We start from the raw sequence: 25,996 nt of genomic DNA on the forward strand, positions 1-25,996 counted from the left end.
GGGGGTGGGGGTGACAAAACTGTTTGTCATATAGAAAAGCTTTTAAAACCAGATTTTATTACTGAATTGGAGGAAGTAATTAAGAAATGCATATCATGGTCTGGTAAACATTGTCAGAATTTCTATTTCGGGCCTACTTATGTTTTTGAGATATAAAGCCACGGCAGTATCTTTCGATAAACTTTTCTGCTAAATCAGCATATCAACTTCTGTTTCTTGCAAAAAGGGATTCTGTCTAGAAACTTAATTACATGGCTAGTTATTAAACTGTATGTTACATTGTTTGTGTAATAATGCTGGCAGTCACTTATAGAGGAAATATAATATTCCTGGCTTGATGCTAAGTGCTTACAGTCTATCCTTCTAACAACCTTATGGCACGGTGCTAGTATCATTCTCATTTTACAACTGAGAAATTTGAGGTGATTTTTCTCAAGATCACACAGCAATTAATAGTCAGTGCTGAGATGTGAATTCCGGCATCCTGAGCTCAGAGCCCCTATGATTCACCACAACTCCATATTGCTAGGCTAACTTGAAATTATACAGAGTAGGCTCTTTACTGATACAATTAGTAAACTAACGAAGGAAAATGATGATAATAATTCTAAAAAGATTCCCTCATTAAATTAAATTTGTTGTCATTTTCTTAGGAAAAGGCATCCCTGCCATGGATGGCCATTAAGTTGTAGCTCTGGCTTGTCAAAAAAAGTGGCAGCCATGGTTTTTACTATTTCTTAATTGTAGAAGACTCAAATGAAAAGTTGGATAACAGTGGGAATCTATGATCTAGTATATTTCTGGCATATTATTTAAAGAACAAAATACTAAAAGGAGGCTTTTTAAGCTGATGGAGACTGCAATGTGCCTTAAGAGTTTAAAGAGAATAGGCAGGTCTAGGAAAAAGAAAAAGAGATCAGCAGCATTTTCCACCTCAAAGGAGAAAGGAAACAGAAACTTACATTTAGAAAACAAAAGGAAGATGAAAACGATTGCTGTTAGAAGAAACTAACGAGTATTCAAACAAAAGGCCAAAAGGAAAGTAAATAATGATGCAAAAATATAGATAAAGAGAAAAGATACATTCGAGATGCTGTGGTTTGGCTTTGTCTCTTTAACATTCTTCCCCCAGAAGAGGTGCAATGAAGATCATGGTAGATCCCTGGCTGGTGTGGCTCAGTTGGTTGAGTGTTGTTCTGTGCACTGAAATGTTGCCAGTTGGAGCCCTAGTCTGGACACATGCCGGGGAAGGGAGCAGGGAGGCATGCAGGAGGCAGCTCATTACTCTCTCTCACATCGATGTTTCTCTCTCTCTCTCTCTCTCTCTCTCTCTCTCTCTCTCTCTCTGGTTCTCTCTCTCTCTCTCTCTCTCTATCTCCCCTTCTCTCCCTGCCTCTCTCTCTAAAAGATCAATTTAAAAAAATCTAAAGATAAAATGAAAAAGTTATGGTAGATTCCGCCCTGGCTGGGTAGCTCAGTTGGTTAGAGCGTCACCCCTGAAAGGGTTAAAGAGAATGAACCGGGGCAAAGAAAAACTTACTGTGCTTAGCAGATATCTTGCAGAAAGCTTGCCGCCTTGAACACCGCATAGCTCAGATAACCAGAAGATGTCTGGCATGGGAGGAACCAAGGACAGACCAAACCCTCACATTAGCAGAGCGGCCTGCAGCCGGCAAAAATTAATAAAAACCTATCACTCCCCGTTCTCTTCGCTGATGCCTTTCTCAGTCTCAGCCCACCTGCACCCAGGTGGTCAGAATAAAATCTCTTTTGATACATTATGGCCTCAAGTCATAGGTGCCCGACCCCAGCCCACTCCGAACCTTTCAATGCCCATACCCCAAGGTTGTGGGTTGGTTGCTTGGTCTGGGCACATGAATCAACCTATAAATGCATAAATAAGTAGAACAAAAAATCGATGTTTCTCTCTCTGAAAATCAATAAATAAAAATGACATAATTGCAAGTGTCCCCGATTTCTCTCCACTTTGTCTACCTCTGCCCCCTCCCTCCCTTGGCCTTCACCAAACTATGGTTCATGTCCATGGGGTATGCATATATGTTCTTTAGGTAATCCCTTCACCTTCTTTATCCAGTCACCCCCTTCAGGCACCGGCCGGTCTGTCCCATGTTTCTATGCTTCCAGTTCCATTTTGTTCATCAGTTTATTTTGTTCTTTACGTTCAACATATTAGTGAGATCATATGGTATTTGACTTTCTCTGACTGACTTATTTCACTTACCTTATTATTCTCCAGGTCCATCCATGCTGTCTCAAAGGTATAAGAGTTCCTTCTTTTTTATAGCCAACTAGTATTCCATTGTGTAGATGCACCACAGATTTTTTAACCACTCATCTGTCGATGGGCACTTGGGCTGTTTCTAGATCTTGGCTATTGTAAATAATGCTGCTATAAACATAAACATAGTCTTTTCTCTGATTGGTGTTTCAGTATTCTTAGGATACTTCCCAGAAGTGAGATCACTGAGTCAAAAGGCAGCTCCAGTTTTAATTTTTTGAGGAAACTTTACACTGTTTTCCACAGTAGTTGCAGCAGTCTGCATTCCCACCAACAGTGCACAAGGGTACCCTTTTCTCCACATCCTACTATATTTCTTTTATACAGGCGAAAGCATGGCCAGGCTCCCCTGGCCTAGACTAACATCACTGAATGAGCTTGCTAGCAAATTAATTTTCCTAAACACATCTTTTTCATAGCTTAAATGACCCCTCCATCCTCCATCTAATTCTGGACCATGGGGTTCTCATTATGAAGCGTATGTACTACCACCCGTAGTCACCCAGGGTGGCAGAATGCCTGAGCAGCAACCTGAAGGACTCCTGTTTATATGGCTTCTGCACTAAAACGAAGCTGCCATTTTTCAGTGTGGGTGTCTTTTTTTTTTTTTTTCCTTCATGACATAGACAAATGTTGATGTTTACTACAAGTTGGTACATTAGTTGCTAATTAAGTTCCTAGCTGCCTCAGCCAAAACTTGCTGTATTGAATCCAAGAAAAGAATGGCAGCTATGTCAAAAATAAGTTGCTGGGGATTTTGTTTTGTTTTATTAAGGGAAAGTTGTATATTAAAGAATATGGGGGAATTTACATGCTGGGAGAGGAAACCTTCAATCTTGGCTTCCTCCTAAACTGAGTTGGTGGTTCAAGTCCCTCTGTGTCTATCACCAGGCCCTGGTCAAAGCAGAAAATAAATAGTGCAATCTGCAAATGAGGGACTGAAGTTAACTTTTATCATGACTCACTCGTTTTCGTACCCACCCAGAAATTCCCTGTGGACAACGTTCGTTCTTGGGGACCCGCAGGACATCGGGTTTCTATCAGAAAAGGTGCAGACGTCCCTTCATCCTGGGGCCCTGGGGTTACACCTCTCTGGAAACTTCCTCTCTCCCCCTGTCCCTTGCAGTCTTACCTCTCTGGCGGGGCCAGAACCTGCCTGCATTCCCCAGCCAAGGCGAACTCCTTCCTGTTGGCATGGGTTTCCCTTCACTGACAGGCTGGAAAGTCCCGAGTCAGGCGCTTTCACAGCCCCCCACATGTTAGCTGACAGGGGGTGAGGCTGACGGCTGCGGGAAAGAGGCGGAATCTGCAAGGAAGACGGAATCCCGCGGGGAGAGCACGGCCCGCCGCCCTTGCCTTGCCCCCGGGGGAGTTCGCTTTCCTTTTCTACGCCCCACTGCGCCCTGGGCCAAAGCGCTGCCCTTGCCAGATCCGACCAAAGGGTGTCCCTCTCGGACCGGGACCGGCCGCCACTCCCCGCCCTGCGCCTGACGTTTGGAAACTGACGGGAGCGGAGAATCGAAACAGAAACCGCCTGGCAAACTGGGCTTAAAGCTCCCACCGGAATGCGCTGGGGAGCAGCCTGGTTGGGGCCGGCGAGCACTGCAGAGGCCAGGCGGCCGCTCCGTCCGTCCGTCCGCAGCCGCGTCCCGCCCACCTGCCCACCTGCCCACCTGCCCACCTGCCAGGGGCGACCTCCCCGCGGGACCATCGGGGGCTCTGCGGGCAGCCCTGTCGCTGCCAGGCACCTTGCCGCACAGCCTGCTGCCCCCAGGCACGGGGCTGACAGCACCTGTTGAGCGGAGAACAGCAACCTGTCCGTCTAGGTGGGGGGACCTCTCCCTTCTCTGAGAAGGAACGATGACGAATGGGCATTCCGCGGACAAGCATTTCCATTATCTCCTCTCGTGCTTCCGGGCCAGAGTGAGAAGGTACATCGAGGTGGAGCCCGTGCTGGACTACCTGACCTTCCTGCCTGCGGAGGTGAAGGAGCAGATCCAGAGGAGGGTCACCACCCACGGGAACATTGGCGCCGCGGAGCTGCTCCTGAGCACCTTGGAGAAGGGGGCCTGGCCCCCGGGCTGGACCCGCGTATTCGTGGAGGCCCTCCGGCGAGCAGGCAACCCCCTCGCCGCCCGCTACATGGACCCTGAGCTCAAGGACCTGCCCTCTCCCTCCAGCGAGAACGCGAACGATGAGTGTTTCCAACTGCTGACCCTCCTGCAGCCCACCCTGGTGGAGAAGCTGCTGGTCAGAGATGTCCTGGATAGGTGTGTGGCGGAGGAGCTGTTGACCGTTGAAGACAGAAGCCGGGTAGGTGTCCGCTCAGGTGGAGCTGGCCTTTTAGGCAGATTTTGCCACTTGTGGCTGGCCCATGGGTTGGCCCCGTTCCAAATGTTCTTTGACATCTTTGGGTAAATCTGGATCCCTCCTTGCTCTGGAAGAGAATCTCTAGTCATATAAAACATAATTTTAAACACTTAAACACAAAAAGGCTTTTTTTTCTAATTCTTGCATTGAAATTAGCTAGAGTAACTTCTAGAATAAATGTGTGCTAGTAGAGACTATGTAATGAACACTTACTATGTGCAGTTAGTATATTTTTCAAAATGTATATTCAGAATTCTTGCTCAGAGTAATCCATTGAGGTGTATAATGTTATGAAGTCTGTTTTACAGATGAGAAAACTGAGGCAGGTTTCTGCCCAAAGTTTCTTAGGAAGATAGTGGCAGGGCTAGTGATTTAGGGCCTGATGGTATGGAATTTTATGTCTTATTTAGTATACTTCCATACAACAGGGGTCAGAACATATGACCCATGGGCTAAGTTCAGACTGCTACTGGTTTTTGCCAGTCCCCAACCTAAGGATGGTTTTTAGATTTAAAAATGTTCAGTGTGTATAAAGTTTTATTAGAACACAGTCATGCTCATTCATTTATATATTATGACTGCTTTTGCAGTTCAAGAGCATTTGGACAGAAACCATATAGCCCACATAGCCTAAATATTTATTATCTGGTCTTTAGAGAAAATATTTGCCAATCTCTGGCTAATATTATACATTTTGCCATTTAGTCTTGTTCCAAATAGGGAAATTACAAATAATACACATGCTTTTTTTTCCTCTAAAGTTTCAACATTCTTTGAGAATCATAATTGGAGATAATTTATTGAAAAAATATGTCTCTAGTTGTAATTTTTCATATTACTGAAGGAGTAGTGGGTTTTCTAGGTGTTTTGATAGGGTGAATTTCACAAGTGACTTTACACTTAATGTAATGTTTTATTGTTCATTGTTTTTCAATGAGTAAGAATGTACTATAGGAAGTGTAGAAATGATGACCCATTTAAATCAGACATATTCAGGGTAGGTCATAGGTCAGAAGTCTTATTTTGAAAGGCAAGCAGAGAAATAAACCCATGACTAAAAATCAAAGGCTCTGTCTACCATGTTATGAATTTGACGTTTTCTTCTTTCATTCGCTCTTTTTATTTTTTTATTTTTTATTGTTTCTATCCTCATTACAAAGTTTTGGGCTTTGGACTCATATCAGCCTATGATGTGACTTAGTCTTTAGTGAATAAAGTTAATACTCCTTTACAGATTTGACAGCCATGCGGCCCGTCCAAAGACCTAAGCCTGCATCTCATTTTGATGGCTGGTTTTCCCAACAAGCAAATTACTTTACACTGTTGTCTGTAACGTTTATGTAGTGTTGTGTATTGAGAACCAGCTAGAACGCATTATAGTAGTCCAGCTGGATATGACAAATGTGTACATCACTGTGGCAGAATCTTAATTTGGAAGACAGTATGCAGCCTTCAAGCCAGCTGGAGATGGAAGATGGCATTTCCAGCCACAGTAGCTGTTAGGAAGTCCAGAAGCAACAGAGTCCAGTAACACCACAAAGCTGTTTATGTTTGGTGGGGATGGTGTCCCGATTGCCAGTGAAACAGCACTTCTCCTTATTTACTCTAAATACGTCTGCCTATCAGCATCACTTTTGTCTTGCCTGGATTGAATTTCCTCCAGCTAGATTCTATCCAAGTTCTTGATTCTGGCAAGCTTGGAGGCAGCTAGCAGTAATGCAAGGGAGTTGACACAAAGAAGATATAGAGTAAAAGGACATTTGTGTACTGATAACAGTTAAGGCCAAAGCAATCCAAACTCTTCCCCCAGGTTCATATTTTAAAGGAGGCCCTGAAAGACAGAGGAGCTATGCATTCGAGGCTCTCTAAGGAGGAATAGTGTCTCTGTGAGATTCTGGAATGTTTTCTGTAAACATAATTTCAATTGTATCATCAGAATAAAAAATAAGCTATGGTGGATGATGGGAAGGGCATTCTAGGTTTAGAAGAAGCTATTGGTACCGAGGTCATTGATGAATGCTTATCTTAAATGGCAAAGTGCAATGAGAAAAGCATGGGAATTTGGAATGGAAAAACCTGGGCTTAATATCTTTGTTTCTTACCATATGTATTAATTTGGACCAAGTTTTTAAGTTCCCTGATCCTAAGATTACCCATGAGAATTAATATAATAACTAGAGGTCCGTTGAACGAAATTTTTGCACAGGGGTAGTGTGTGTATCACTCAGCCCAGCCTGCACCCTCTTCAATCTGAGACCCCTCAAGGGATGTCCGACAGTCTGTTTAGGCCCGGTGGGATTGGGCCTAAACGGGCAGTCGGAGATCCCTCTCATAATCCAGGACAGCTGCCTCCCAACTGCTCACCTGCTCCTAACCGCTTCTGAATGTCATCCTGATCACTCCCTAACCACTCCCCTGCCAGCCTGATGGACTCCGAACTGCTCCCCTGTGGGCCTGATTGCCCCCAACTTCCCTCCCCTGCAGACCTGGTTCCCCCCAAATTCCCTCCCCTGCAGGCCTGGTCCCCCCAACTTCCCTTCCTTGCAGGCCTGGTCCGCCTTAACTGCCCTCCCCTGCTGTCCATCTTGTGTCCACATGGTGGCGGCCATCTTGTGTGTTGGAGTGATGGTCAATTTGCATATCACCTCTTTATTATATAGTATAATCTCTCCTCTCAGAATATTAACAAACACAAAATCATGTTTATGAAAAAGCTGTTTAAATAGTAAAAAGCTATTTTGCTATGATGATGATGATGATGATGACTTTTTTTTTTTTATCATTCATTTGGTTATATTTTCTTGTGAATTTAGAGAAATTAGAGAATTTAGATAAATCTTCCATGTTGAAATTGAGATCTGCTTCTTAAAGTCCCTGGATTAAACTGTGATTTGAAGAAGAAACTATAACTTTGATCTTTAAGCTCCCAGAACCTAGCCAAGATGAGGTATAGGGTTGGTACTTAATAAATAGTGATTGGTTAATATTTAAGTGATTGATCAATTTATTTTCAAAGAATTGTCTGGAACAAGAGATACAAACATATGATATGATGAATCAAATCAGCCACTGGGGAATAGATGGATGATAAACATAAGAATTCAAAATTTGATTTCTGAACAACATAAAGTAGTATTCAACTAAGTAGTTAGAACTTCTAAAAAATTGTATTTTCTTTTATTTCTTTTCCTGTTTTCCAGTGGACATATTTTACTTGGTCTTTTAGTTTACCTCTCCTGAGCTGTTCAGACTGATATTACGACATTATGGAAATGTTTATGTGACCCCTTCTTTTCCAGAGTGCATTGCTGTCTAAGTCAGCGAATGGGCCAAAATGTCCAATTAGCATCCTAAAACAGAAGCATATCAGTACAGGGGCACTCCCTACAGTTAGCTATCATCCATATATATAAAAGCCAAGCAACCGGAACGACTGGAACAACTGGTGGCTAGGGTGCACACTGTGGCCGGCCAACCGGCCCGATTGGGAGCAGGGCTAACCTCCCAATTGGCCGGATCAGGGCGGGCTGGCTGGACCCCACCCATACATGAATTAGTACACCGGGCCTCTAGTTCTATTATAATGATCCATAAAGTGACTCTTGTACTTATTGCTTAGTCACCAATATTCAGAACAGTATCTAGTATAAGCTAGACATTCTTTCACTATTTGTTGGAAGAATAAACACTGATCAACACTGCAACATAAGCTCCATAAAAACACAAACCTTTGTTAGTCACCAATCTTTTCCCTATCATGGCATCTTTGTGCCAGTCTATAAATTTAAACCAAATCTATGTATAAGTAAATCAGTTACATAAGTTTGTTTGGGTAGTCACTGCACACAAAGTTAAATCTAAGACCATTTTCAGGAGCTGTGATATATGGGTAGGAGGGACAAGTGTATGGAGATTGGAATCCTGTTGCAGCTTCGAAGCTAAATATTTACCTCACAAGAATTTCAGCCATCATCTGGTGGAATCTAATATCTTTACTGGGTTTTAGGAGAACAGATTTTTTTAAAAATGGGTGGTTACTTCAACAGGTATTGATTTTTTTCTAGCACCCCAAAGGGGGATATTCCTTAAAAACTCAGAGTCTTTTTTTAAAAAAATATATTTCATTGATTTTTTACAGAGAGGAAGGGAGAGGGATAGAGAGTTAGAAACATCCATGAGAGAGAAACATCCATCAGCTACCTCCTGCACACCCCCTACTGGGGATGTGCCCGCAACCAAGGTACATGCCCTTGACCAGAATCGATCCTGGGACTCTTCAGTTCACAGGGCGGCGCTCTAGCCACAGAGCCAAACTGGTCAGGGCAAAAAACAACAACATAGAGTCTTGATGAAGCTGACAAAATTGCACAGGTATTATATGTAGCTCTACATTCAAGTGATAAAAATACATATAGGAAATAATGGCATAAGAATCCTTAAATGCCTAAGCTAAGTAAGGGCAAAACAAGTTTGACAAATGTAATTTTACAGTAAAAATCAACTCATTAACAGTTAAAGAAAATTTAGTGGACATAAAATGCTTAGGTTTTTAATCAAAGTATTTATTACAGTGCCTGACTTGTTTTTAGAGAAATTCTTTGTGATTAAATTACTTAAAAATAATAATAATGAGATTACAAACACCTTCGAAGACAAAGAATTTTTATTAGGAGATTAATGAAGTTAGAGAAAAAGGTAAGAAATAAGCAATAATCTGCTTAGAAAATGCTGTGGGAGAGATGAACTGAAATCACCTACAATTTATGAAATTCAAGTAAGCATTTTAAACCTTCTTGCCAGAAAATGAACATAAAATTAGAGACAACTATTGCCTATAATTATAGTACAGGAAGATAGCATTGAGGTCAATTGCTGGGATCCACTTCTACCTCAGCCATTTAATTAGCTGTGTATCCCTGGGGAGGTAACTGGACTTCTCTGCACCTTGGATTTTTTTAATCTGTAAAATGGGTTAATATTGTTACACTCTTTAGGGTTGTTGGGTTAATATATACAAAGCCTTTATAATAGCACTAGAGTCCTGGTGCACGAATTGGTGCATGGGTGAGGTCCCTCAGCCTGGCTGGCAATCGGGGCGTCTCGCCCAGTCCCGGGGCCAATGGGGGCCAGCCAGCCAGGGAGGTACAGTGGGAGGGCTCGAGGGCATGTCACAACCCAGGCACGTGCCCTTGACCGGAATCAAACCTGGGACCCTTCAGTCCACAGGCCAATGCTCTATCCACTGGGCCAAACCAGCTTTTTAAACAATTTCCTAGCCTTACCTGATTTGGCTCAGTGGATAAAGTGTCGGCCTGCGGACTGAAGGGTCCCGGGTTTAATTCCGGTCAAAGGCATGTACCTCAGTTGCAGGCTCCTCCTCAGCCCAGGCCCTGGTCGGGGCACATGTAGGCGGCGAGCAATCGAGTGTTTCTCTCACATTGATATTTCTCTCTGTCTTTCCCTCTCTCTTCCACTCCCTCTAAAAAGCAATGACAAAATATCCTCAAGTGAGGATTAAAAAAGAAATTTTTTTTCTAGTTTCCCAGAATAGACAAAGACAAATCAGAATTTTGGGGAGTAGATCAGGTGATTCCAAGCTCCCCAGGTGATTCTAGTGCAACAAGGATGGAGAATGCCTGACATTTCTTTTCAGTTGCTTCAGTTTACACATACAGGAACTGAGGTCCTGGAGAGATGAAGTAGCTTGCCTAAGGGCACAGCAAGCTGATGATGTCCTGTCTGATCGTTTTTCTGGTCGAAATGTGGCTTCTATTAATTACTCTTTTCTCCAAATGTTTGGTGCTATATTACGAACTGGGGAGATGCACTGTGATAATCATTTCATAAATGATCCACATTTAGAAAGATTTGCTTAGATTAAAGGGGAAATTTAATGAAACCTAAGGTTTGTAACAAATAGATGTAGAAATAATTCTCCCTATTTCAAAAAAAAGGGGGGGAGGGATATAGAAATAAAATTTTCTGATAATATGAAATAAATACCAATTTAAGAAAAATATTATGGTAATGATAAATATTGCAAATATTAAGTAGGCAAGAATATGTGATGATAGTAATGACTTCATAAATGGTGATAGTTAAGAAACAGGAGCTGGATAAGAAATGTTTTGTTTCCCATTTGCAGATTCTATGAGTTAAAACGAAAAATCAGGCCCTAGAAATACAGACAGAAATTGATGCAAACAGACGTAAAATGGCTAGAGATTAAAGGCCCTTTCTTTTGCACCTCTTATTCAGAATAACTGAGGTGAAATATTTACTGCTACAAGTGGCCCTGCTGTTTTAGTGTTGGAAATAGGTCTCTATTTATACTTATGCTTAATTGCTTGATTTTTCTACAGGTAGTTCCTTTTTAAATTCATTCAGAGGATGTTTGATCTTTTTTAATTCTGCTTTTCTCTTAAAACAGATTTCTGCTGCAGAAAAAAATGGGAACGAGGCAGGTGTGAGAGAGCTCCTGAGAAGGATTGTGCAGAAAGAAAACTGGTTTTCTGTGTTTGTGACTGTTCTGAGGCAAACGGAGAATGAAGCGCTTGCCCAGGAGTTAACAGGCACCGACAGCAATGCAGGTACATCTCGTTCTACGGGGGAAGAGTTTGCACATTTTGCCTGGTGATTGAGAGTTTAATGAAGCTCATAGACCAAAGGCCAAACACTAAGATACTTAGAATCAAAATTTCAAAACTGAAAAGGATTTGAGAGAGCATCTCTTTTATCCTCTTTATGAATGAGGAAATTGCTCTCTAGGAAAAGATGAATTTACAAAATCAGCAAAATGATTGAGAATATTGGCAGCTGACTCCCAGTCCAATACTGTTTGCACTAGCCATCTTATTTGAGAAATGAGGCAATTGCCTGAAATTTTATTGAGACATTTTTAACATTAAACGGACACACATAAATGGGAAGAAAATGTTTTAATGGTATTACAATTCTGCCGCACAGTCTCCGGGATATTTATATACATTTTAAAGGAATTTAATAAATATTTGATAAAAGGTCGGTCATAACAACATATTTCAATATCACTTCATGTGAGTTTTTAAAATTATTCAATTATAATAACAAAAGTTAACATTATATAGCATTTCATATGTATTATTTGTAAAACTTAAACTGCCATATATTTTTCAGAGTACATACCCTATGTTTTCAAAAAATATATGTAAGACAAATTGAAAGTTAATTGGTAGTAACTGATATAACTGACTTAGAACCACTTCAAGCTCATGTCAACTCATTCAGTCATTCAGTCAGCCATTCAACTAACACTTCATGAGTGCCAAGGACGAGCCAGACACTGTTGTAGGGCTAGGACATGAATTCAAAGAGACATACAAATTCCCTACCCCCATATACCACACTTTCTAATGGAATAAGATACCCAGTAAACTATTTTCTAAGTTATCTATGCAAAATAAAAATATAGTCACTAAATTATTAACAGTATGTTATATGTTTATATTATATTAAGTAAATAGTTTAATACTGCCCAGTGGTTTGAAATACACACACACAGATATACATATACATAAAGATGTACCTGGTATATATATCTGTATCTATCTATCTGCATATATAATGAGAGACAGAGAAGGAGAAAATAACAATATTTTTACTATGAGGTATTAAAAAGCTCTAAATGTTTGGGGGTAAGTTCTTTTATCTTCACCCCAATGTTTTGCAGTGTCATATGTTCAAGAACGCCACAAAATGCAAATCTCAAGAGGCCTTGCAGCTTTCCCTTCTATCTTGAACTATTGAAGGAGAAAGTGGTGGGGAGGGTGCTTGCTCAGTCAAACTTAGTCAATCCAGCTTTCAAAATCCAGGCAGTAACTCCATGATCTGTCCCCAAGCAGGATCCAGGGTTTCTACTGGCATTGCTTCTGTTTCCACAGCAAAGCTTAACTGTGTAAGAAGTTCTTCTCAGCCCTGGATGGTGTGGCTCGGTTGGTTGAGCAGTCTCCTGTGCACCAAAGGGTTGCTGGTTTGATTCTGGGTTGGGGCACATTCCCAGGTTTCAGGCTTGATCCCTAGTAGGGGGTGTGCAGGAGGCAGCCCATGAATGTTTCTCTTTCATATCAGTGTTTCTCTCTCTCTCTGCCTCTCCCTTATTCTCTCTCTAGGATCAATGGAAGCATATTTGAAAAAAAAATAAGAGAGTCTAGAAGTAGGATTACTGGGTTAGATGGAAGTTACATTTTTAATTTTTTGAGGAAACGCCATACTGTTTGCCACAGTGGCTACACCAGTCTGCATTCCCACCAGCAGTGCCCGAGGGTTCTTTTTTCTCTGAATCCTCTCCAGTTCTTGTTGTTTGTTAAGTTGTTGATGATAGCCATTCTGACAGGTGTGAGATGGTACCTCATTGTTGTTTTGATTTGCATCTCTCAGATGATTAGCGACTTTGAGCATGTTTTCATATGTCTCTGGGCCTTCTGTATGTCCTCTTTGGAAAAGTGTCTATTTAGGTCCTTTGACCATTTTTCTGATTGGATTGTTTATCTTCCTTTTGTTAAGTTGTATGAGTTCCTTATAAATTTTGGAGATTAAACCCTTATCAAAGATAACATTGGCAAATATGTTCTCCCATGCACTGGGCTTTCTTGTTTTGTTGATGGTTTCCTTTGCTGTGCAGAAGCTTTTTATTTTGATGTAGTCCCATTTGTTTATTTTCTCCTTAGTTTCCATTGCTCTGGGAGCTATATCAGTAGAGATATTGCCATGACAAATGTCTGCTATTTTGTTGCCTATGGCTTTTTCTAAGATTTTTGTGGTTTCCCGTCTTACGTTTAAGTCTTTTATTTAGAAAACAGAAACATCAATCAGAAAGGATATATGCACCCCTATGTTCATAGCAGCACAATTTATAATAGCTAAGATTTGGAAACAGCCTAAGTGCCCATCAACAGATGAGTAGATTAGAAAACTGTGGTACATCTACACAATGGAATACTACACTGCTGTAAATAAAGAATGAATTCTTACCATTTGCAACAGCATGTATGGAACTGGAGAGCATTTTGCTAAGTGAAATAAGCCAGTCAGAGAAAGATAAATATCAAATGATCTCACTTATTTGTGGAATATAATGAATATCAGAAACTGATAAACAAAAATAGATGCAGAGACAAAGAAGCATTGAATAAACTGTCAAATTTCAGCGGGAAGGCTGGGGAGGGTTGGGGGGGTGGGGGTAAGTGATCAACCGAAGGACTTGTATGCATGCATATAAGCATAACCAATGCACACAGACACTGGGGGCGGGGGGGAGTGAGGGCATGTGCCGGGGGGTTGGGGAGACCAGGGGGAGGTGAATGGGGGAAAAAGAAGACATATGTGCTACTATTTGTAACACTTTAAACAATAAAAAACAAAACAAACAATAAAAAGCTCTTCAGTAGACAGTAAAAAAAGAAAAAAGTCTATGATCTGGTGTAGTAAATTTGTCAGTGTTGGAAAAGTATAACTCATGAGCCAAATCGAGACTGCCACCTGGTTTAAAAAAATTTTCTTTTCAATCAGAAGCATCTTTATTTTGCTTCCGTTCTCTGGAGAGGCCTCAGTTGCAACATCAAGATTACGTTTTTTTGCACTTATATGTTACAGCCCAGCCATTGTTTCCATAGCATATCTCCAAGGCCAGTTTGCTAAATCTAGAGGTACTTCCAGCCCCAGCTACATACAATGATGGCGCCAAATTTTTCCTGCACACCTCATGGATGAGCTGGACGCCAGGCCAGACCACCCATCTCATGATGAGTTTCCTTTCAAGACCCCATGCAAACACCTCCATTCAGAACAAACATTCTAGGACTTAAACTTCAAAAGAAAATGACTAGTTTGGTTTTCACTCCCAGGGAAATTTTGGCCTCAGTGTATCAAAGGGTATTAGAAAGGGCAGCCTTTAAAAATCGCAAAAGGCCTTCTCATATCCATCCCCCAGTTGTGTTCAGTGACACAATTGTTTAGGAAAGGGTCTAAAAGATTTGCTACAAAGTGTCTTCTAGATTTCTCCAGACATGGACAGCATGTCTGGCAATATTTCTTGCTAAGATCTTTTTTTAAAATTCTACTTTACAAAGTGCCTTGTTAGAAGTTTAACATAATTTTTCAAATTATAGTTCTTTGAACAATAACAGTCTATGGAGAGTATGTATAGTAAATCTCACGTAATGCCTGTGTTAAACACACCTCATCACTTCCACCTAATATTCACATACCTCCCTCGTTACTGTCCTCATTATATGCAATAACCTTGTCTTGATGCTTCTTTCAGAATGACTTGGGGACTAGTTTATCCAGATTCTCTCTGCTCATGTGTGTATCCTGGCTGGCCAGGCCAAACATTTGATACAAGTGGAGAGTCCTTGTGAAAAGAAAAACAGTGACACCAAATCACCCTTCTATCCCTCCCTGGGCCCATGGCAGGGTCCTGGGATTTCTCTCTCTTTCGACCAAAGGGAATGATGATGGATGTTGACTCAGGTATGTGGGCTCTCGTGAGGGCAGGGAGAGAAGAGACATGGATCTCTAAGCTTCTTTTCGAAGGTCAAATGGCAAATGCTGATCTCTGTCTGGGGCTCAGCATTCTTCTGCTCCCCCGCCAACTCATTCCAAACAAGTGAGACTGAATTTTTATTTCTTAAGGAAATCTAATCAGCAGACCAGGAATTTCAGTGTTGTTTGCTGAACAGTACATCTTATCATGGGCATCTAAGCATTTTCCTAGTAGGTCTTATTGACCAGAAAGTTAGCTGTGATTATTCTTGTGGTAGGAGTGGCTATGGACTGGATTCATATGCTGAAGCCCTAACTCCCAATGAGACTGCATCAAGATACAGGGTTTTTAAAGAGATAATTAAAGTTAAATGAGGTAAAAATGGCAGGCCCTAATCCAATAAGACTGTGGCCTTATAAGAAGAAGAAAAGATATTTTCTTTTTCTCCTCGTCCTCGTCCTCCTCCTCGTCCTCCTCCTCCTCCTCCACCTCCTCCTCTTCCTTCTCCTCTCTCTCTCTCTCTCTCTCTCTCTCTCTCTCTCTCTGTCTCTCAATCTCGCTCTCTCTTTCTCTCCCTCTCCACTCCCCCCCCCCCATGTGATGACATAGTAAGAAGGTGACCTTTTGCAGCCTAAATAAAGAGCAAGAGCTCTCACCAGACACCAACTCTGCTAGCACATTGACCTTGGACTTCCAATCCACAGAACTGTGAGAAAATGAAATTCTGTTGCTCAAGACAATCTATAACATTTTGTTGTGGTGGCCTAGGCTCTGAATCCTTATGCTTACTGAGTTCTTGTTCCTTTACGTCCCTGAACATGTGACTTTGGCCAGGTACTTGCTCTCTCCATGCCTCAGTTTACTTCTCTGTGAAATGGGGATAATAATGTTACTTATTTATTAGGATTATTTTGAGAATTAAATTATTTAACCTATGCAAAGTGCTTATATAGTAAGCCCCAAACAATTGACTGTTACGGTTATAAACTACAAACATAGTTAATATGTAGCTGCATACATTGTCAAGTTGTCTGGCCAAAGACAAAGTCCAAAGACACAACAGTTTTCCAGGAAATTCTTTATACACATGACTCATTTGCCCCTTATTTTGTAAGATGACCTAATCCAAAATGATACTTAATTTTTTTCTTTATGGGATCAGTCTTCTCTGACAGATTGCAGCTTCAGAAGGACAGAAAATCTTGTTTTTCTTTGTAAACTAGTAGTCCCTTAAGAAAATGCTCAATATATGTGGGTTGAAGGAAGCAAGGCCAGACTGGGGAAATAAAGGAAAGAAGAAAGAAAGGATGTAGAATATTTTATTGAATTTTTAAAAATCCCCAGAAATTCAGAATACATGCATTCAGGCTGACATTAAAGCATATGTACATCTCCCGTAAAACACACAGCGAGGGAACAAAATGGCAAGAGCACAAGCTAAAGAAAAACCACCACCCAATTTGCATTTCATTAATTCAGCCTTAAATGTGGCTTTGCATCCCTGAATAAGTGGCTTACTTCCTAAAGGTGATGATCGGATAGGAAATCGTCACACACCTTTCCTGTGACTAGTATAATATCATGTCGTCTTTTTAGGCAAAATTTGATCATTGCAAAGAATTACTCATTATGCCCGTATTAATAATAAAAATACTGTGTCAGAACAAAAAACACATCCCAAGCCTTTCAAAACATGAAGGTACTGAAGTACATTTGGGCAAATCTCTAAAAGAAATCCCAACTTGGTTTTCAGAGTAACAATAACAGGCATTTATAGTGTATAAAAGCTTACCATGGTAATACAATTTTTTAAAATATTTTTCTTTATTGATTAAGGTATTACATATGTGTCCTTATCCCCCCGTCCCCCCCCTCCCCCACTCATGCCCTCACTCCCCTGGTGTCTGTGTCCATTGGTTAGGCTTATATGCATGCATACAGTCCTTTGGTTGATCTCTCCCCCTTACCCCCACCCTCCCCTACCTTCCCGCTGAGGTTTGATGGTCTGAAATATTCTGATTAGAATTTCAAGGTATTGAAGCATATTCAATTAAATCTCTATTAGGAACCCCCCATTTCATTTTCAAAATAACAGTAATGGTCTTTTGTACACGGCATGAAAACTTTCATTGTGCTATGTTTTACATTCTAATGCTTTTATTCATAGGAAGTGAGAATTCATCACAAGAAGACAGTCCTGAAGATAAAGAGCCACTTCTTTTAGCCACAGATCAGTCAAGTCCAGAGAAAGATGCCTGGGACATTCAAAGCAATTCAGTGGAATCATCTTTTACGGATTCTTCTGTAGTCTCAGGTACTTGGAACACACATGTACTTTATGTACACTAATGACTACATCACAAAAACCCATCGGGGCATCGATGACATCGGGGTCTGTTAAGCAGAGGGATAAAATTTGGGCTTTTGGGGTCTTGTGAACATTTTTATTAAAATAATATTTTTAGAAGAGTGTAAATTAGAATAATTCCTCTTGGTGGCTAAAAATGTTTTCAAAACTAATGCAATATTAATATGTTATGAATATGAACACATTTGGTTCTAATTTTACTTTCTAAGACATCTGCGGGCCTTTTAATGTGATAAATATCATAAGCATGTCCCATATTTTCATGGTTTCCAATGTTCTTTCAAATACATTCTAGTCATGTGCCACATAAGGACGTTTTGGTCAGTGACAGACCGCACGTAGGACTGTGGTCTCACTATATCATAATGGAGCGGAAACACACCTATTGCCTTGTGACGTCTTAGTCCTAGCTGTGTAAGGTGGTAGTGCAACGCGCGGCTCAGGTGCTTGTGATGATGCTCTTGGAAACAAAAAGCTGCCAGTCATCTGAAGGTGTAACATACGCAATTACGTACAGTACATAACACGTTAAAAAATGACTATGTGTCCTAGCCGGTTTGCCTCAGAGGATAGAGTGTTGGCCTATGGACTGAAGCATCCTGGGTTCGATTCCAGTCAAGGGCATATACCTGGTTGCAGGCTCGATCCCTGGCCCTGGTCTGGATGGTCCTGGTCGGGATGCATGGGGGAGGCAACCGGTGGATGTGTCTCTCTCTCATATCTTCACATTGATGTTTCTCTCTCTCTGCCTCTCCCCCTTCCTTCCACTCTCTCTAAAGCAGCGGTTCTCAACCTGCGGGTCGCCTACCTGTGGGTCGCAACCCCTTTAGGGGTCGAACAACCCTTGCACAGGGGTCTTCTAAGACCATTGGAAAACACATATATAATTACATATTGTTTTTGTGATTAATCACTATGCTTTAGTTATGTTCAATTTGTAACAATGAAAATACATCCTGCATATCAGATACTTACATTATGACTCATAACAGTAGCAACATTACAGTTATGAAGTAGCAACGAAAATAATTTTATGGTTGGGGGTCACTACAACATGAGGAACTGTATTAAAGGGTCGCAGCATTAGGAAGTTTGAGAACCACTGCTTAAAGAATCAATGGGAAAAATATCCTTAGGTGAGGATAAAAACAAAACAAAATACGATTATGTTACTGTTTTACGTATTCACTGTCCTATACTTTTTATCATTATTTTAGAGTGTACTCTTTCTACTTGGAAATAAAACAGTTTGCTTTAAAACAGTATGCCGCGTTATCCTGGCAGTAGCCTCAGACATCTCATTTTACTGCATCTCTTGATTGCATCATTTCCCTTGTGCTTGATTTAATCTTCTGTTGTTTTGTACAATAACATGCTGTGAAGGCTTGTAGTCTGGTAGCAACAGACTACACCATACAGCCTAGGTGTGTAGTAGGCGATCCCACCCAGATTTGTGTAAGTGAACTCTGATGTTCGCACAAAAACAAAATCACCTAAAGCCATTTCTCAGAACATGTCCCATTTGTTGAGCAGCTTGTTTCATGCAAAGCTCTGATGATTAAGTAAGGCCATTACCTTTTCCCCTAATTACAGACCAGGAAGTCTCTGAGCGGTTCGGCTGGATTGTAGCGTAAAACCAAGGCTGTAGAAAGGAAGATGAACAGGTGCTAGACTGGTGTTGGCTTGAATTGCAGTATCTAATAGTGTGAGAACTGATACCACCATATCCACCTTTGTATTTTTATTTATTTTGAGAGTATATTTATTAAAGCTGGGGACGGTGAAACAAGGAAGGGCTTAGGGTAGAAGTAGCAACAGGAGAGAGCCTAGCTCACGGAAAACTCAGAGAAAAGGAGGCCTTGGGCACAGGTTCAGGGGGCTAGTGAGGGATGAGCTGCCACTGCCCACTGCTCCCCTGGTTGCAAGTCTCCTGGGTTTAAGAGAGAAAAGTAAAGATGCAGGCCTCTGAGGGAAGAAAGGTGTGGGTATGCTCTCGGAGAGCATTCAAGTCCATCGTTTTTATATGAAACAACCCTGGAAGGATCAAACCGATTTAATTTTGTTCCTCTCCCTAATTTTCTCATGATAGAATTCTTCCCTCCTCCCCTACCTCCTCAAAAGGGTCACCTTCTATTTTCTCTAGAAATATGTAAGGTCTGTGGTATGCTGACACATTTTTAACAAGTAGCTCTCTGGGGAAAAGAAAAAAAGGCCTGATTGTCAGTGTATACCAATGTCCCTGGTGTAAATGCTCTCACTAAGGCGGATTTTAAGCCTCCATCATAATGTCACTGAGTACAAAATCGGGGAGAGATGCGCAGCAGCATACCATTATGTAAGATTCCCACCATACAGATGCAATGGGCTTAGATGATACAGTAAGATGATCAGGAATGGTGGGTTTTAAGTATTTATTGCCTTTGTTTTAATGTAATTTATTTAATTGTAAGTTTATGTAATTTAATTTTTTTAAAGTGCTGTGCTTAACAGCTGGCTCACAAAATTTCTCAAAATTTAACAATTGGCTATTGTGAGCTGGTATTAAGCTGACCCTAGCATACCACTAGTAAAGTTTACTATTTTTGACTCAGAAAAGTAGTATGGCTGCATTGCAGCAAATTTGAAAACATAGAAACATACAAAGAAAGTGGCCCATTCTCCTTCAGTATAGATCACGCTTAACAATTGGATGTGTAGCCTTCCGGTAGGTTTACACACTTGGATGTTTATATATAAGGACATTTCTCCTCTGTTCATTCGATGTTCTTCTACAGAATGACTTATAAAACAGAATAATAATTGCATCTGGATGCATTATAATAGATTATTTAATTATTGAACATTTAAGGTGCTTCCAAATTTCTACATTGTGAATAATGCTACAATAACTGTATTTATGTCTCAGTTTGATTTTTATAAACATATGACATAATTGAAATTTCTGGATCAAATGATTTCTACAATTTTTTTAAAATATATTTTATTGATTTTTCCACAGAGAGGAGGAGAGAGGGATAGAGAGTTAGAAACATCGATGAGAGAGAAACATTGATCAGCTGCCTCCTGCACGGCCCCCACTGGGGATGTGCCTGAAACCAAGGTACATGCCCTTGACTGGAATCGAACCTGGGACCTTTCAATCCACAGGCCGACACTCTATCCACTGAGCCAAACCGGTCAGGGCATGATTTCTACAATTTTAAGACATTTAATAATGTCAAATTTTACACCAGGAACTGGTATCAATGTACAAGCCCTCCAACAATAGAAAGCGTACCTCTTGCTTTGAAATCTCTTCTACAAGAATGGGTAATATTTTCAAATATTTTATTATTTCAATTTGAATTTTTTAATTCCTAGTGAAAAACATGTTTACAAGTTCATTCTTTTTTGTTTGTTTGTTTTTGTTAATCACCTATCTATTTTTCTAAGAAGTTCTTTATTATCTTCTTGCTGGTTTATATGAACTACCTATAGCTATCCTTTGTCATGAGTAGTAGCGATTTTTTTTCTAGTTTGCCGGCTATTTAGGCTTGTACACACACGGTGCTTGCTTTTTCATGCGAGGCACCTGAAGTTTGAATGTCCACAGGAGTCAACTGGAGAAGGGCGTCTTGTTGAAATGCAGACTCTGATTCAGTAGGTCCTGTGTGGGACCTGGGATTCTGCCTTTCCCACTGGCTCCCAGCCCATGCTGCTCGGGCTGGTCCGGGACCACCCGTTAGTCAGCGAGATTTCATGTGTAGAATAGCAAAGCTCTTAAACCAGCACCTAGAAGACCTTTCCTTTTCCATTGGAGCAGTTGTGCTTTCCTTCAGAAATCTTGATTCTGTAGGAATGGCAATACCCACTGTCTGACTTTGGGGCTTTCACCTTTTCTTACATTTCCTTGGTAGGCTACCTGACATCTTGGTGGGTTACTGGCTATTTTTTAAATTCACACTGGAAAGAATTGAAGACAGGATAGAGACTTGGACATGATACTGCATCTCAAATAAGGGTTTTTCCTCAAAGATTGCCTAGTGCATCTCATCAGAGTGTGCCTTATGTGTGGAGGGTTCTGAGTCTCTAAGTGGACAAAGTTAAAAGCAAAACTTTTTAAATTTTCTATTTTCTTAGAATTTAAAGCTACATCTTGTGGGGGGAAAAATGGATCTTCATAATGACCATAGGGAACAGAAAGGGTTATCTTTTGCTCTCGGGCTTCGTCCCTTCCTCTCTTCCCTTCACTTGTTTCATTAACAAATGTTTATCATGTCCCAGGAATGTAAATCCAGTGGGGGAACAATAGAAATTGGTTCTGCCCCTGGTGCTTTCAACTGATGGGTGTGTTGGACGGACATTAGTCACTATATTAGCTTCATAGTAATTGCTATGCAAAACTACTATAGTAAGTGCTGTGAAAGAAAAGTACAGACAATCAAAATCTATAATAATCATCCAGCACGCATGGCTCAGTTGTTGAGCACCGACCTATGAACCAGGAGGTCACAGCTCCATTCCAGGTCAGATTGCAGGCTTAATCCCCAGTGTGGGATGTGCAGGAGGCAGCTGATCAGTGATTCTCTCACTGTTGATGTTTCTATCTCTCCCTCCCTCTCCTTTCTTCTCTAAAATCAATGGAATATATATATATATATATATATATATATATATATATATATATATGCCTGCGAACATTTAAGGGTACAGTAAGATATACAGAAATCTGAGGACTCCATCCAGTACGTGGACGTTACCAATCTTCTAGTCTAGAAGATCCTTGTGTTGTAGATTTGGGAGCAGATTTATACTATGCTTTAGGGCATAGACACTGCTGCTGTGGATTCATCCAAGTGTCTGTTTATTTTCTTGTTGCTCTACAGAACTAAAAGTACTGATGTAAACTACTTGTAAAATACCAGTAACCCAAAGAAGTTATTGAAGTTCTGTTGATTGAATTTTATATTGCAAATTTACTATGAAAGGATTTTTGCCTACATTGGCATTCTTTGACAGAATTAACAATCAAAAAGTATATGAAAGCGTCCCATAGTCTCTCATATGCATTTGCATAATTGTGTTTTGTGTATCTTATTGATACTGATATTGTATAATCTTTATTTTTAATTCTAATATATTGTGTTAAGGTTTTAAATACAGTTACCAAAATGGCATTGAAAGAAACTTTTTACTTAAGGTACACATCATCTGTACATATGAATTTTCATATGCAGAAAGAAAAAAATTGTCTTGAATTATTTCCCAGTTCAAATGAAGACTTCCGTAATTTTATTTCTGAACCAGTTTCTAAAATATTTGTATAGTGCATACAAATGTTAATTATGTATGATTTTAATGCAAATAGTCACCATATATTGTTTTTCTGGCTCCTTTTACTCCTTAATACATCTCATGGGTGAGACAGATTGCCATTAAAAACAGTGGCCTGTCCTGAGGTCAATTTTAATTAATCTCCCCTTCATCCTAGGAGCAGTATATCAGAATTCCCCAGTAGGTCTGGAGGGTGACTTCATCAGGTCTCCGCGTTGGGGGCTGGCAGTTCTTCCTTCCTCCTTCCAACTGCTTCCCATTAAAACGGTGGCCAATAAAAGTTCTTTCTTTTTCCAAGTTAGCACAATAATTTCGAATAGTTCTCAGACTATTAGTAGGATTTTAATGCTGGGTGTTGTAGGTCTGCTTTCTGAAGTCACTGGTTATCTTATAACAAGAAGATATTGGAAACTTTGATGTTTCTCTAAACCACATTTCCCTAGAAAACATCGGTGGGGCATAAAGCCTACTGATGGGTGTGTCCTTTTTTTTCTACTAAAACGATTTTACTTAGAGCAAGCACATACTTATCTGGATTTTTAAAATTCTCTAAGTGTACAATCAAATCAATCATACAATCAGTTTTAGTTGTCTGCTACTGTTGCTTTGTTGCAAGTGAGTAGTTATTTTGCATCGATATTTTTTTGAAATTAAAGCTCTACACTAAAATAAAAGTGAAGTAAATGAGACGCACAACTAAAAAAAGTATTGTATTTGGAATAAGCTTACTGTCATGCGGAGTTTCCCAGGAACTTTATCATCCTATGTTGAATCTTCCTGTTGTCAAACTAGAAAATGCAAATACCCCAGATTGGCCAGCAGAGGGCGCTTTTACATTTATAACGAGACTGGAATTTCACTGTTCTAGTATAAGGTAACAGTATAATGTAACGGAGCCATGTGTGAATGTACGGTGCGCATGACTATGAATGCATGTGTATATTTTGATTTACATATTCGTTCACGTGAAGATTTTAAAATTCCACCCCAGCTAATGAGCTTACCAACCTGCTTGTTTTCAGACTTTAATACCTTCTTTTTCATATTCTCCCATATGTTCCACTCCTTAGGTTTATCCGGTGACATTATGCTTTGGAATATATTGTGGATATATTTTGCATAGATCATGTTCTGTAGGAGGGGTTTAAAAATTGACCTTTATAAAACAGCCTCCTTCTCCCTGGCCCAATCTGTTCCAGCACTTTTGTTGTTGTTGTTTTGTTTTGCCTTTTTATAGACCAAAGTCCAATCTTAGATTTGGCCTAAGCTATTTTCTGTTAAAATGCCACAAAATTTATCCTTGCACTTGAGGACAAGAATAATGTTCTATAGCACTAACCTCTAGAAATTTAGAAATTCTTAGAATCTCTACCAATAAACACCATATAGCAGTTGGGATCTTAGTGGGAGAGAAAAGGGTGTGTCAGAATTGCCTATCCTATTGCAGCTTTGGTTTGAATTAAGACAGTGCTCCTTTACTTCTATATTTTTCTAATTTTAGTTACATTAATTATTGTACTATTGAGGCAATCTGAAAGGCAGATAAGATTTTGAGCTGAGAGAAAGATGCTGATGTTGATATTGATGTTTTTTTTTAAAGAAAAGTATAGGTTTTTATTTTATTTGAAACCTGTCATGGGCCATCTAGGTCTGTTATATGACGTATAGTTGCATAATAGCTTTAGGAGGCTTACCATTCTTATCTCAGAATTGAGGAGAAAGATATTTTGATGAAAAGAAATCTCCCTAGTGTTCAGCTAATACATGCTAGATTTATTTTCCTGACACCCCTTTATGGCCACAAACCTAATGTGTATTTTTTGTTTATTTGTGGGGGGTTTTAGCAAATTTTAACAAAGATGGTGATTCTAGTATTAATTTGATTATTAGACCTTACCTTCTCTATTTTGGTGTGTGAATGAGGACTAGAAACTAGAGCAGTGGAAATAAAGTTCGTTGGTCAAGAACCAAGCACTGAGGTATTGGCTTCACCCTCAAAGTGTTTATAATCCAGTTCAAGAAAACAAGTTACAAGGCCCGAAAGAGAAATGGTAATCTATCTACAGCCAAATAGAACTTAAAGGATGGGGAGAGAAGACTTGCAAAAAAAAAAAAAAAAAAAAAAGGAAGCCAGAGAGAGCTTACCAGAGGAGGAGTAGGAGGCATTCCGGCTGAGCCGTGGAGGTCCTGTGTTGGGTTTGTGAACAGAAGTGGAGGCTGCATTTTAGGCCACACAAACATCATGAACAAAAGTGCAGGCATAGCAGAGTGCAAAATGCGTTCAGTGTGGGTAATGGGAGAGGCTATGCCTGTGTGGGGGCAGGGAGTAGATGCATTAATACAGTTACATAATGTATTTATTATATACAATAAGCATCGTTCTCCAGCTGTAACAAACACAGAAAAATTCTATAACAAAGTGTGTTCAGGGGGACAGTTTGATTAGGGTGGGGAGGATTTGTGGAGGAGGGAGGTGGCAGAGGAGATTTCAAAGATCACTGAGAATTCAGGGGTTTCTCTATGATTTTTACAAATGCTTTTCTAAGGCAAAAGAATATGCTTTTATTTTTATTTGTTATTGAATTTATTGGGGGTGACACTGGTTAATACACATTCTATAATACATTATCTGTATATTGTATGGTGTGTTCATCACCCCAAGTCAAGTCTTCTTCCATCACCATTTATTCCCCAATACCTCCTCCTCCTCCTCCTCCTCCTCCTCCTCCTCCTCCTCCTCCTCCTCCTCCTCCCCCTACCCTTTCCCCTCTGGTAATCACCATACTGCTGTATGTGTCTATGAGGTGTTTGTTTGTTTAATCCCTACATCTTTTTCAACCAGCCTCACGGTCCCCTCCCCTCTGACAGCTATCAGTATGTTCTCTATCGATGACACTGTTTCTATTTTGTTTGTTAGTTTATTTTGTTCATTAGAGTCCACATATGATATGGTATTTGTCTTTCTCTGCCTGACTTATTTTACTTAGCATAATGCTCTCCAGGTCCATCCATGCTGTTGGGTAAGATTTCCTTCTTTTTTATGGCTGAGGAGTATTCCATTATGTAAATGTACCACAGCTTAAAACAAAAAACAAAACAACAACAACAACAAAAAAAACACTGT

The 25,996-nt window shown here is 40.2% G+C and overlaps 2 protein-coding genes across 4 annotated transcripts in view; one reads left to right on the top strand and one right to left on the bottom strand.

The window, feature by feature from the left end:
• The window catches only part of GCA (grancalcin), a 35,887-nt gene extending 31,810 nt beyond the window's left edge, over positions 1-4,077 (bottom strand). Inside the window, exons 1-3 of the mRNA XM_059704260.1 lie at positions 3,981-4,077; positions 3,432-3,605; positions 2,243-2,410 (exon numbers count right to left, since the gene is read on the bottom strand). The gene's annotated coding sequence lies outside the window, so the exon portion shown is untranslated. The remainder of the gene's footprint in view (positions 1-2,242; positions 2,411-3,431; positions 3,606-3,980) is intronic.
• An 82-nt stretch (positions 4,078-4,159) lies between these two features.
• Positions 4,160-25,996, top strand: part of IFIH1 (interferon induced with helicase C domain 1) — a 58,687-nt gene continuing 36,850 nt past the window's right edge. For all 3 annotated transcript variants that reach the window (XR_009453830.1, XM_059704258.1, XM_059704259.1), the window contains exons 1-3: positions 4,160-4,612; positions 11,100-11,259; positions 17,359-17,505. Coding sequence is in view for 2 of the 3 variants with exons in the window: in XM_059704258.1 (XP_059560241.1) it covers positions 4,160-4,612; positions 11,100-11,259; positions 17,359-17,505 (760 nt within the window). In the remaining variant the exon portion in view is untranslated. The remainder of the gene's footprint in view (positions 4,613-11,099; positions 11,260-17,358; positions 17,506-25,996) is intronic.

The sequence above is a fragment of the Myotis daubentonii genome, chromosome 7 (genome assembly GCF_963259705.1).
Source record: "Myotis daubentonii chromosome 7, mMyoDau2.1, whole genome shotgun sequence".
Classification (NCBI taxonomy): Eukaryota; Metazoa; Chordata; class Mammalia; order Chiroptera; family Vespertilionidae; genus Myotis; species Myotis daubentonii.